The 14,753-nt window shown below is 30.6% G+C and overlaps 1 protein-coding gene and 1 long non-coding RNA gene across 7 annotated transcripts in view; one reads left to right on the forward strand and one right to left on the reverse strand.

Moving 5' to 3' along the window:
* The window catches only part of LIN28B (lin-28 RNA binding posttranscriptional regulator B), a 136,221-nt gene that overhangs the window by 104,852 nt on the left and 16,616 nt on the right, over nucleotides 1-14,753 (reverse strand). For all 6 annotated transcript variants that reach the window (XM_077902941.1, XM_077902946.1, XM_077902944.1 and 3 more), the window contains one exon: nucleotides 14,411-14,595. In XM_077902941.1, coding sequence (XP_077759067.1) covers nucleotides 14,411-14,595 — 185 coding nt within the window. The remainder of the gene's footprint in view (nucleotides 1-14,410; nucleotides 14,596-14,753) is intronic.
* On the forward strand, nucleotides 422-14,435 carry LOC144317063 (uncharacterized). The gene is made up of 3 exons (XR_013382932.1): nucleotides 422-525; nucleotides 9,077-9,144; nucleotides 14,311-14,435. It is a non-coding gene; the product is annotated as an uncharacterized LOC144317063 (long non-coding RNA).

The raw sequence follows: 14,753 nt of genomic DNA on the forward strand, positions 1-14,753 counted from the left end.
TTTTTATTTTCATTTGTGTGACTGGACTGTCTCCCCTACTGTTCTTCAAGCAATCTGAAATCAGAATCCCTGTCTGAATTTTGCTCATAATTGAATCTCCAGCACTTAGCAAAAGATAAGCACATTAATATAAAATCTAAGCAGCTAAAAATGTTGCTGGAACCTAAGAGCATAGCTCTGGAATCATACTGCTGGCTCAATTGCATGAAATTAGGCAATTAGCCATTCTAAGGTCATTTTTTCATGTATAAAAAATAAGAAAATAATAGTAACTCTCTTTCACAGTTGTGAAAATTCAATGGATACAAAATGCTTAGTATAGTTCTTGGCACATGCACTCTATAAAAGCTATACGATAACTATTGTTATCATTCTGTGTCATTGTTAATGATGTCACAATTACCATCATTGCTACAATACTGATTGACTATAGCTGAAGGGCTCTCTTGTGTTGACAGAACAGAAGCACTGGTTGAGGGGAGATTCACCAGTGGCTTGGGGATGACTGACACATAGGACCAAACGGTAACAAAATAGAGTCTATCCCCAGGCATGCAGTAGTGGGAACTTAATATTAGCAAGCAACTAAAAACCAAAACAAACATAAAGGTTTATCTGGAGGGGGGCTGGACAGTAGAAAGAAATATATGATTGCATTCTAACTATATTTTTGAAATTATTGTATAAAAAGATTGCTTATACTTACCAATTTTATATTACCTGAAAGATATTTGCTATTATATTTTTATATTTGCCCTTAAGTACATAATATTTAAAATTTTCAATATCTTAGGTTCATTCCTTAAAACCTAAGTATTAAAAAAACTAAGTATTATGTAATATTTAATTTTACATTATCATTTACTATTACGTTTATCACCTGTCAGATTTAAAATATGACTTCTAAAATCCTCACTAAGCTAATTGTGAGATTCCATCATCCTTTTGCTTAAGTTTTTCAACCCAGGATCAACAAGTAGAAGAGACTTAAAAAATTCATGTACAACTCAGCAAGTAAGGGATTGCCCTTCAAGATGAAGAAATGCTGGCAGAAATATCTCTTAGTACAATGAAAGAAATTTGGGCCCTTCGGCAATCTTACATTACATTTTATACTGTTTACCCCACTGAATCTGCATTTTTTTGTTCATCTTGGGGAGAAAAAAAGAGATTTTGTGAACAATCTAAGGAAGTAAATAATTACATTTCTAGATCTATCATTATCAATTTATTCTCACTGTTAGCCTATTTTATGATTCAATTTGTGATTCAAAAGTCCTCCTCTAAGCAAAAATATGTTACACACAAAGATGTTATCTTTAAGATGACAGGCGATGCAGAGTAAAACATTTCATATATACTTTCTTAGGAAATTTAGGTAAATGCCACAAATATCAGTTAAGTGTTTAGAAAAGTTAAAATTACCTATTCACCCATTGCTTTTATTTATAACTCATGGTCCTCCTCAATGTGAGGAAAATCACTGGCAACAGCCAAGAGATAAGATACAAAAGATTTAACCAAAGCTAAGTAAAGTGTGAAGGACGAGGTTCGACTTTGCTATAATGCCTAAACAAAGTAGACTTCTTTTCCAGTAACAACAGAAATATCCAGCTGTCCCAAAAACAAATTTTAAATTAACTTAGAGTAAATCTGAAAAACTCTTTATCTGTTATTAACCTTTTCTCAACCATCCTCTTCTCCAAGGGATGATACTTCTGCTAAAGACAGACATTTTGTGCTGAGTGATTGCTTTTTCCTGGTATCTCTAGAGCTAGGGCCCCAGGCTTCCTTCCCGAAGGTGCAAAAGGAGGGGGAGGGGAGAAACAAGGGAAGAAGGACACTAAAGAGAGAGTCCCCTTAGAGCCTTCATGATTCCTAGTGGCAGATCAAATGATAATGTTAGGACAGGGAATAATTTGGGAACAACATAGCACTTTAAATATTTTGAGTAATTTTTTTCAATTTACAGCTAGTTTTTTTAATGTAAGTCAAAATAATTAACTCTATTGTCTTAAAATCTTACTCTGAAAACATTTTCCTATGCTTTATGAGATTTTGCAAAAAAAATTCAGATTTTGTAAATTTGGGAAACTGAATATATGTCAAACATTGAATCTCACAGGACGTTCTGGATTACCTTTACATATAGTATTGGTTTAATAGCAACCAGATACTTTTAAAGGTAAAGACAGAAAGGATGGAAAAGTGGTCAATACCTAACAAGGCAATTTCCCAAACATTATCTGTTAACATTTTTAAAATCAGAATGTCTTTGCAAAAATAAACATGAAACCCCAAAATAAAGAATAGGCACTGAAATAAATGTCTGTATTTACTTGGCCTTTCATGTATTTCAACGACTAAAAAAATTATTTTCTCTTTTATTATGAAGTTTATTTTTGGAAAAAGAAAATTCATTAATGAACCATATAGTAACCCACATGAAAATAAGTAGCAATACCCCAAATGGTATTACTCCCACCAATGAGCCTTATACTTTTAAACAAACATGAAGTCACTTAAAGCCCATGTTCATTTTAAAAATTACTGTTCTCTGCACAAGTTAAAAAATTTTTTGCAGGAGGAAAACACAGAATTATAAAAGGAAAACACTCAACCTTTCACCTTCTAATATCAAATTTTGTTTGAAGAGTAGGAAGAAAAAAGCATGTAGTACACACACAAAAAAACCCAGTAGCATTTTTTTAAAGTAGGCTTTTGTTTGTTAATATTTTTATTTTAAACTTACAGTGACATTAACACGCAATATGATTACTTCTACAATAAATATCAATACTAGATTCAAATACTTAATAATAGCTTTGGTGTTTTATGAATAGCTTGTAATCCAAATGTATATGAAGACGACCACCGAATTGAAAATTTTAATATCCTAAGCCTTTCCCAAAAGTAAAATTTCTGTGACAATTTAAACGTTAAAATAAATGTCAATAAATATTTACATTAATTAAACAGAAACTGAAATATTCAGCTCAAAGCACATGCAAAATAAATCACTTGCTATAAATTTTAATGTCAATAAAGCATGGACCAACCACATTAATTACCAACTTCATGCCAGATTCTAGTTATTGAAAAGCTGATATACCCCCCATTATTAATAGAAACTTGAGAAGCTTTATATATCTCAATAAATGTTTCGTATTTTGAAATCTACTTAACCAAGTTACCGTGGATTGATAACAAAATCATAGGATTAAATATCACATTGCTCTTTAAGACCCACAAGACTATAAAAATGTAAGAAACAATGCTTTTCTATGGAACAACAGTCTGGAACATTTTACTGAAATATAGTATTTTAAATAAAAATGTACCTTAGATTTTAAGTATTCTCCTCACAAGTCTTTTTAAAGTATTTACATGCTTAGAAATATCATGGCCAAAGAACACTGTATTTTAAAAATCCTTGAGAAGATTCTCTTTTAAAACTACCATTGTTTCAAATATTTTACTTATTTATTATTTAGTGATAGCTATATTGTTTACTAAAATAGAAATTAAATATTTCAAAAGATAGCTTAAGAGCAAATTAAAATAACCGTAAGATTAAATATTTCATGATTCATACTAAAATCACAACATAGTGACTAAATCACCAAATTAGAACTAAATATCAACACTTTTGTCACATCATCTAACTTCATAATAAAGTATCTGTCCATTGATATTAATAGCCTAAGAGCTAGAGAGCATTTTCTCCCAAACAGCTACCTATACTGCTTATTATTACTGAAAGGTTAGATGAAAGAGTAACAGAAAATGTGACCAATTAATTTCTTCCTATATTTACACACAGTCCTGTACCACATTTCTTTCTTTTTTCCTACCAGCAATTTTTCCTTGCTAAATCATCCCAACCATTCCTACTTTCTTTACACCATGAGTTCTGAGAAATAAGCAACAATTCAAATGATGCTAAACAATAATAGAAAAATAAGTACACTGCGAAAGTACAACAATGTAGATAAAAAGATGAGTATTATTTTAAACATCTATTTAGTAACCTTCTTGGCTTCCTAAAAAGACAACAGTTTACATGTATGTAAACTGAGGTATAGTTGTTCAAAAACAAATATTTTAATGTCATAAAACACATGAATTCAATAAATATTTCAATGAATATTTCATACAAACATAAAACTTTGATATCTTACTCCTTTTGAGATGCACTTCCAACCTATCTGTAACTAACCAAAAGGGAAGTCACGTGACTTGCACAATGAAAGAGAAAGAACAGTTTTCTTTCCTTTCCTTTCTACAGGAAGAAACAAAAGCTCGGTATTAGCTATCCAAGGCCAATGGGTGGGGCCTGCAAGCCAAAAAGCTGTAATGGATTGAGGTTAATCTTAATGGGGGCCCACTTTAACCTTCTGAAAGCATCAAAAATGTGAAAACTGTAACCAAAGCTTACAGAAAATAAGAAGCATTTAATGTAAGATAGTTTTCACAACTAGAAAATTCTACAGGGACAGAATTCAGTTTATAAATAATTTTGCTGCTTTTGTTGGGGTAAAATCACCTAACTGTGATCCCCTACACTGATACACACACCATCCCCCACCAGGCAGCACACAGATACTTCACAAGCTTCTTGAATAAATAGGAGTATCCAATGTCCAGGGTGATGGGTGGTCCTGAGGTCCTGAACCAGAGCTGTATACTTTTAAGGGATGCAGAGATAAGAACAAAGTGTTTTGTGTTTGTTTAAATCTGGTTCTATATTTAAAGTATTCACACCACTATTCAGTTCATAAACTTGTACTATAATTCAAGCAAATTTTAAGTGTCAGTATAAACACCAGAAATTAAATACATCAAAACAAAATAAATACTATGGGACTTTTTATAGAGCTGACTGAAATTAACTAATTCAATTTTTAAAAGTAACCACTACATTTCAAAAGTGTAAAATCTCAACCTAAGATAGAATATCACTGCACTTTCAATACCAATGCGTGCTTTTTTTTAGTATATTATGAAATAACATATATTTAAATAAAATTATACAAATAAGTTGCAACGCAATGAAAAACTTCTAAATTAGTGAAATTAACCCACGCAGAATCACAATCAAGCATCAGCTACTATGCCCATTTTTATACTCCAGGCTTTATTATAAGTCTAATAGAAAGAGATTTTTTACAGAGCAGAAAGGCAGGATTTACAAGTGGCCCAAGGAAAAGATAAGCAATGAATAGTTCTGACCCCAGCTTCTCTGGCTTGATCAAGTGGGTCTGCAACCTGAGCCAAAGGGCGCAAATTCCTCACCATTCAAAATTCTTCAATGGCATGGGGGAGGAAACAGTGAAAGGGGCAAACGTGCAAATACAACTGTCCTTAGATTTAGTATTCAACTAAAAATTTTAATTACAGAGCTAAATAAATGAGTTTGATACTGTGGATTAAATTTCAGATTCACAGTTTAACCAATCCTAAAAAAGAAGTTTTTTTTATTTGTTAAAACTGAAAACAAATTTATTCATTTATCTTCGTAAATGTGGGACTTAGAACTGTGTTAGGTATGTGTCTCTAGTATCATTTAATCTATTTAACGAAGTTGTTCAAAGTGGAATTAGTCTCCCAAGTACCAGTGTTTCCATTCTATAAGCAAAATGATGTATTATTAAAAACATACTTTGGAAAAAGGCAGTTGATAGAACTCATTCAGAGCTCTACAATATATCAACGATCCAGTAAGTTTTTTAAAAGCAATGGATAGAATTTATGTTGTTACACTTCTATCACAGTCTCAACTAAGGATAAAGAATTCATCTGAATGAAGAAAATGTTAAAAGAATTTAGGCATCATAGTATTTAGGAACACCATAGCTACTTATTAGTAACAGCCTAGGCAACTGCTTACAAAGCTTAAGGAAATAAATGATCATGAAGAAACCATGGCCAGAGTAGACTCATTTTGAATTTTACACAGAATCTTTAGATAATACAGCACAATAAAACTGAACAAAAACCTTAAAGTTATGAGCAAACTTAAAAGATTCTGAAGTAAATGTTAACGTTAAGATTAATAAAGTAGTAAATGAAAGTGGGTTTGATTTTAAAAAGTAGATTGTTTTAACAAAAAGGTTTAAGCAGTAGTAAGTGTGTCATTAATAGCACAGTGAAATGATTCTAAACATTAATAAAGACAATTTCTACATATAAAATCTAAAAACTAGGTATTTTAAGACTGATGAGAAATCACTGTATTTAGCTCAAAATTTGAAAACTAACATTTACTATTTTCTGATAGTTTTCCCCAAATTAAATGGGTAGAAGCTACAAAAGTAGGTTTCATAAGAAAGTGAGTGGGTGATGGGAAAAAAATGACCCATTGCTTTTATACCTCGAGTGAAAAGAATGAGAATTGGAAAAATCTTATTAAAAAGTTTGCTAAAAAGAAGAAAATAACATATAGCAAACTGGAGAGCAAACTCTTAAATCTTTATCACCCAACAGTGCTTTACACTTACTATGTGATCAATAGAAAAATACTTGGATATGGAACCAGAAATTTTTCTAACTAACCATTTTCTCAAAAGTTAGTACTTTTATGCAATAAACCATCTTGTCAACTTACAGCTCTAAGAATGTTTACTCAGTTGACATAGAACTTCATTAAATTTCTAACAAGAAATGCATCAATAAGCCTAATATGCCCTTTAGGTAAGCAATGAGTTTATACTGCATGAAAAAGTATCATAAGGATAAATGAAATGACGGAAGATGAGTGAAATGTATATTAATTAATTTTACTTTTACAAACACAGAAACTACAAATGAAAAGGCAAGCAGAAATAACTATAAAGAGGAACAAAAGAAAACATCAAAATAAGTGTGGAGTGTATCTAATAAAGGATACTGAGTTGTAGCTTATGTCTAAGGTGACAAAGTTAAAAAGAGCCACGTCAGTTAACCAGTTACTATGACATATCAATAATCATATAGAACAACTAAACCTCTTGTCTTCAAGGGTGAATGACTACAAATGGACACAAGGGAACTTTTTGGGGGTGATGAAGTGTTCTGCATCATGACTGTGGTGGTGGTTACATAATTTGTCAAAACTCATCTAACAGTATGCTTTAATCTGGTGAATTTTATTCTATATAAATTATACCTCAAGAAAAGCAGACAAGGCCAAAAAATAAATGAGATGAGCTTACTTATCTTTTAAAAATTCTGACGAGTTATATGGTGAGAGTATTAATAAAAATATAGTAGTCTAATAAAGATTAAAACTAAAACCTAGTGTTGTTACATTCTTAAATTATTTTCATGTATACTACCTCAATGAACTCTTACCCTAGCCCTGAAAAATAGGGAGAAAAGACATTATTGAACACATTTCACCCATGGGAACACTGAAGCTTGGAGGAAGTGACTAGCCAAAAGTAAGAAAACCACCAAGTGGCAGAGCCAAATCCAAAACTTCATTTCTGATGCTCTACCCCTTAGCCTACCAGACTACTACTTCTTAGAAATAGTAACCATGTACAACAAACATCACTGAGCCCTTACTATATCCCAGGCTCAGTGTTAAATGCTTTACATGTTTAGTAACATTTAATCCTCATAATAACCCTATACAAAAATGGTTATTGTTTTGTCCCCTCCCTTTATGGGACCCTGAGACGCTGACAAGGTAACTCATTTCCCCTACAATCAATAAATTGGGATTTGAATACTGATCTATTTGACCAGAAGCTATACTACTGTACAGTATCTCACAAGGATTAAATATTTGTAATAGACAAAGAAGTATTAAATTACCACAGCAGATCTATTTAAAATAGTATTTATTCCTTCACTTATACTAAAGAATACACAAACTGGATATATACAACGGAATCTAATAATAAAACAAACTATTAAAACAACCAGTATAACTAATCACTTCCAAGTCTTGATTTATATCCTGATATTTTAAACAATATTAAGCAATATTACATGCCATAAAATTATAATTAAATGCTTTGTATTTCACTGTAAGGGAAATTAAGCCATTAACATTATACAGCACATTGTGCCCAATTTTAAAGAGGGCACATTAAAAAAGGTATCAATTTAATTTTCTACCATGAATATATGCCACTGAAAACAACTTATCTGTGATTTTATCGTGGTAAGGACTAGTTTAACATTTTAGTTTATTTATTAAACACACACTTGATACACAATTTATACAACACCTGGAATAGTGAGGTATTAATGACTCCAATTTGCCGCGGATTATATAAAAAAAAAAGATAAAATTAAATATATCAATTATCTGTAAATCTTAGGTTAGACAGCATTTCCAAATTGCCAAATATTTAGAAACTGGGTAGAGAAGGCTTTCATTTTCAGATAAATTTCCATTTTGTTGCTAGATAGAAAATAAAATCAATCCTCATGTATCAAAATGCAATTTTTGTTACTTATTTTGTTACTTATTTTACTTTTGTTACTTATTTGATAGAAGTACTCATTAAAAGATAATTTCTAAATGTACCCCACTGATCTGCAGTGTATTTTATTGAAAATGTATTTTCTTAAGTATGTTACTGTCTTGATATTAGAAAATGTTATAATCACATTATTTTAGAGAAGAATATAAACCATAGAAGTTTCTTAAGGACTGTGTATGTTACAATGCCATTACCTATATATTGAACAAGCTGAATTTCTTGTCACTTAAAATTCAGTGAGAAATATATCAAGATATAAAGAATTGATAATAGTAACTATTTCATGTGTAGTTCCAAATCAAATCAAAGAAATATCATATTTAAAGCAATACATTTTCAGTTTAATTAATCAGAAATCCCTCACTTTGTTTAGATTATACTTCGATTGGAAATAAAAAAACACAGCACACCATATTTTTAACTAGTAACTTTTAGGTTAATCACAAAACCACAAGGACTACTCAGTTAAGATACACAAAACTATCTGCAATATCCATGTAATTTCTGAGCAGAAAGAATTCTGGCAAGTTTAAATAATCAGGCTTCATTCCTGCCCAAAAGCAACAAAATTTACAACAACGATCTCACTTTTTATCTAGGATGCTGAATACAGGCAAGAAAGAAGTCTTTAACTTATGAAATACAAGAACTCTAAGATTCAGTAAAGGTAGGTTAAAGTTGCCATGCTAAATACTTGTAAGTAGTCTCTCACATATTTGTTTAAAAAACAATTATTTGATTTACTGCCTTCATTTTTTATGAACAGCCTTTAAAAAAAAGAAGAATGAAAAAGTAAGAGGAAAATACTTAAAACTTATGACAATAATCTTGATTCATTTTTACTGAAGTATAGTTGGTATTCATCAATAGTATTTAATATGAGGAAGACTATCTTAAATATGTGCCCAATTCACACTCCATGTTTAAACTGAATTAGAATAAAAATATCTTTTTAGAAGTAAACAAAAAAATGGGTCTTGAAAATGAACCAGGCATTTGAAAATCAGAAGGAAAGTATCTATTAGCTTTTAAGATAATAATAAGTCATAAAATTTTTATTTAAATGTCTTTATGTGTGTTTTTATGATTAAAGACTTTAACACATTTCATTTGGGATTCTTCCAAATTGGTCAGCTAGGCAAGTCATCTTGAAATCTTGGTAGCTTTAGGAGCCATTTTCAAAATATTATAATGTATAACTCACTAACAAATGAGCTATCATTGTTACATGACCACATTTTTTTTTATTTCTAAGACTTTGATTTGTTTAAATAATTTTTGAAACATATTTTCAACAGCTCCAAGAATAATAATCACAACTATTCTGCATGTGAAAAAATGGAAAATATGCTAAATTATGATAAAAACAAAGATGGCTAATAAATTGATGATGAAATATCATGAAAAAAAATCCTTAAACATGAACATACTAGAGTAAGTCTGTTTCCATAAAATGCATAATAATCACTAAAACATGAACTCTCTACTACATCAATTGAACTGTGTATAATACATAAAATGTTCATATATTTAAAAACTGTTCATCTCCAAATGTTTTCATATCCTATGCCATTAATAAAAATGCTTTAAATTTATCTCAGTAACAGTAATTATTCTTCTGTCTTCTACTTGATATGTTGCTTTGATATGTTTTCTGAGCAAATAAAAGGAATATAAATATATAAAATTATAATATGGATATGTGTGTTTTCCATTAAAATCAAAGTATAAACCAAAAATAAAGAGCATAAGAAGAAAACATCAATACTTGAAATGTAAATTAAGAATTCAAAACCAAATTATTAATAAATACTTATGCCTATCAAGTAATGGCAGCTAAATTTACAGTCATTTTGAAATTGTTCTTACTCTTTGAAAAGAATTCTTACATAAATAGTGAAATAAATGGCATATTTATATTAAAAATTCTTTGTACCACTGATGGTAAAGAATTCCAGATACAGAACTGAACAAGCAAAGAAAATATTATTATGCAAATGAGCTGAAGAGAGAAAAATAAGGAGAATGGATTCTATCCCCCTCACCCCAACAAAATAAAGTTTAGTTTATCTCATTGGGTGAGGAAATGACGTGGAAATAAATTTCAAAATTTATGTAAAGAAAAACTTAAATGATAATAAACATCAATAGGTAGTTATTGGGTAACATTGCCTTTCTCCAAAACATCTAACTTCAATTTCTATGTGACTCATCTAAACTATCATTAAATATTTAAGTTCTGTCAAAGTTTGTATTTCAAGAGACCTTTCCAGGTAGTTTAAACACATTATACCACAATCTAACTGTGGTACATGGTTTTAACTTTTATCTTATCAGTAACAATAAACTAAAAGAAGTATTACTTATTAGCACTTATAAAATAATTGTACTCTAACTGGTGAAATCACCTTAGTAGCAACCTACACTTAGAAATCTGTATTAACAATCTATTATATTCTTACTTCAATTGAGAGACAAATCTCTGTGCTTTACACAGGACTCTCAAAGGTAAGGAATTCCTACAAATGTATCCTATTCAACAAATTAAATCATCATCAAAATTATCCAATTTTAGTTATTAAATGTTTTAAGGAACAACTCAGAAACAATAAGCTGTAACAAAGCTCAAAAATACAGTATCTATATATTCTTGCAAGTTTTTAAAACTATTATTAAACACTATCAAGTTTCCATATTAATATGTGTCAGAATACATATATTCATTACCAACCCATAATCATGTGATCATTTATATCACAAGTTAATATTAGGAAGTCATATGAAAACCACCCATGGTCATATACCATCTTCAAATAACAGAATCTCATTGCATTTATCAATGAGATAGGAAAGGTACAGCACCTAAATTCATTTATTTTTGAGAAAGTGGTGACATTCCAGAGATTACAAGAAAGTTTGTATTCTTGCCAACAAATTTTAAATAGAATTATGTAACTATGAATACACAGCTGTTTAAAAAAAACATGCATATATTCTCTTCGTTTCATAGTAACTAAATTGCTCTTGATGTGAAGTTATTTGCAGTCAAGATTTTTTTGCTATTCCTATTTATTCTTACATATTTTACTTATCATTGAAGTATATATGTAGTCGATATTTTTTAAAGAAAAATAATACTGGTAGCCATGGCATAAATTTTTAAATATTATGTTAAACTAAAATTATTTTTTATTTCCCCAAATATATACTATTAAAAATGTTTCATATTACTTTTAAAAAAATGTAATGACACGTGTACTTCTGAAGACTCAAAAAAACAAAAAAACAGAAAACAAAAAAAACCATCCCATGTATTTAAAATAATGAGTAGAAAAAAAAAATAATGAGTAGATACTAGTCCAGTTGAATATTTAATCTTCCTAATTATCTACAATGCTTATTCTTTCATAACAAAATAGTATACAGACATAATGGAAAATCTAATTTGAATTTATATTAAATATAGTATGCTTTCAAAAATTCTCATACACTAAAAATAGCAGTAAAATAATAATTTAAAAAGTATTTTAAAAACTTGTGTTTAATGATCCTGAATTGCAACCTGTGTAAGTGATGCTGACATGATACCTGCACACATCATTTATGACCATCTAATTATTACTTGCAATTGCCTGGCTAAAATCTGTTGAATTCCTGACTTGTTCAAAACAATGATTCATATGATTTATATGCAAATTATGTGAGTCTCAATATAAGAGAAACTCCTCTACTAAGGCATCAAAATCAGGAAGAAAAAAAAAAATAAAGCAACTGAAATCTATGTAATTTTTCCCTAAGGAAAAAAGTGAGATATACTTCAAAAAACAAATACTGTAGTCACCAAAAAAATTCCCTGAAATATCACTTTCTAATTTTAATTTAAAGAATAACATTGTCCTGATTTTTCATATCACAAAAATGCTAATAGTTAAGTTTTATCGACTTTTTTACATACTTCTCCCTAATAATGTAAGAATACAAATATACACACTTTATGAGAATTTTTCGCTCATACATCATTTTAATACTGTTTTATTAGTAAATAGATGATTTGTAGCACAAGAGTAAAGCAAGTTTAATATTAATAATCAACATTTATACTCTAGAAATTACTCACTATCTGTAAATAAAACTTTTCCAGCAATATACTATTTTATAATGCAGTGGATATATTTATGTTTACCAACATATAACCAATTAAATGGCTTAAATTTGGATGTCTTGGGGTTCTAAAACATTAATACTGGTTAATAAAATGTCTAATATTTGAATGTATTAAAAGGTAAACACAGGAAACCAAATTATAACAAGGTGTGATCAAAGAAGAAAAGGGCTATTTTTTTTCATTCATCTATAAAACAAATTTATGAGATCGTAAAGAACAATTTAACAACCTACAGAAGGTTCAAAGTGGGGAAAGCCAGAGCCTGAGAGAAAATGGATTTGTCAAAGATTTCAATCATTCAGTCTAGGGAGGAAAAAAGCAGAAAATGTAGGTTCATTTTGCAATATCAAGTAGGAGGCATAAAATCCAGTAGCCTGTCTATGGACTTCTATTTATGTATTTAAACCCTGTTTCAATTCACAGATTATGCTGATCCTTCCACATGTAAACAGCCAATAATGATGGCCAGGCCCTTAGGAAAGGAAAACATACACCACACAGTAAGGTCAGGAAGCAACCAACCACCACAGGACAACAGATCAAAACAGAATGGTTTCATATGTTTCTATTGTTTATATACTTCATTTGAAGATGATATTCCTTAGGGAGTAAAGGAGGTTGTAAATATTATCAGGAACATGCAACACGGTATCAAATAAAATACAGACTTTTTATGCAAATATACTATTTCCTGTCAATCAACCTGTAGTATTGGTAGCCATTCATTCCATTTTTTAAACCTAAATGTCAAGCCAAAATAAATCTTTGGTCTTAATTCGTTTTACCCCGAAGAATTCCTTACAGAGAATCAACTTCTTTCAATGAAATAATCAAGCTCGCAAATTTTAAGTTGTTTTTTTTTTTTTTTAACTATGGTAAGCAATAGAGACGAGTGAAAATGCAAAAGGTATTAATTTACTTGTTTGTGGGTTAAAACTCTGAAAATGACAAGCAAGGACATTCTGTTTGGTGTTTAAGCAACTCAAAAAATTACAACACAATATAAGCAATGGTGGAAATTTACCCAAAGTAGCAGACTAGAACATTTTAAACACACAAACTGGAGCCACAGCTGGCCACATGTTTTTTTGAGTTTGGTTTCTTAAAGAGACAGTGTCCTTGGACCTATGCCCTAAAAGGGAGCACATTTCTAAAAGGTTTGATTACCAAACATCTTCTCTTGGCATTTCTTCAAATCCATAGTAGGCCAACAGTGTTCTATTTTATTTTACTGTAAAATCCAATTTTTTTTTTTTTCTTGAATCTACAAATGACTCTCTGGGAGGCAGAAATGAAGTAATAGGGTAAGCTACTGTGACTAAAGAAATCTCAAATAAGGAGACCCATAGATCTCTTATACTAGCAACTAAAAAAAAAAAAAAAAAAACTTAAAATGACCACTGCGTCTTCATTCATTGCCCCACTCCTTCACTAGGCATAGGCGACAGAGCATATTGTAACCGAGAACACCGGAAGCTACACTACTGCAATTTTGCTGTCGAATAAAGAGGAGGAACTTGCTAATAGAGTCACAAGCAGCACTCCGGCAGAGAAATTTCAAAGAGATCTCTTTTTCTGTTTAGGAAAAGATACCCAGTAAGGGGACCCTACACCTACCCTAAAAAACAGATTAACTCAGGATTGCTAAGGAAGGTTTTTCTCTTTTAGGGTATGTCCATTGACAAAACTGCTGACCAACTCCTGCACATGGGGGCCAAAAAAAAAAAAAAAAGAAGAAGAAGAGGAGGGGAAAAGAAGTTTGGCTTACTTGGTGTACAAACACATCGACTGGAATATCCAAGGGGCTTCCTTCTCGGTTTATCATGGAGATGAATCCAAATCCCATTCGCACGTTGAACCACTTACAGTGGCCAGTTCCGTGCAAAATCTGGGATTCCTCCTCTGTCTGTTCCGGCAGCTTCCCGGGCTCTTCACCACCTTTGCTTGCCCCGCCTGAGTAGAACAGGACACACACACACAAAAAGAAGAAAAGAAAAGAAAAGAAAAGTCAGTCTGTATTTCCAAACCGTTCATTGAAAGGAAAAAAACAAAAAAACAAAACAAAAAAAAAACTGACCGGGGCGTGGGGGAAGGAAATAGAAAACTCAAGT

Source organism: Canis aureus, chromosome 7, assembly GCF_053574225.1.
Source record: "Canis aureus isolate CA01 chromosome 7, VMU_Caureus_v.1.0, whole genome shotgun sequence".
NCBI lineage: Eukaryota > Metazoa > Chordata > Mammalia > Carnivora > Canidae > Canis > Canis aureus.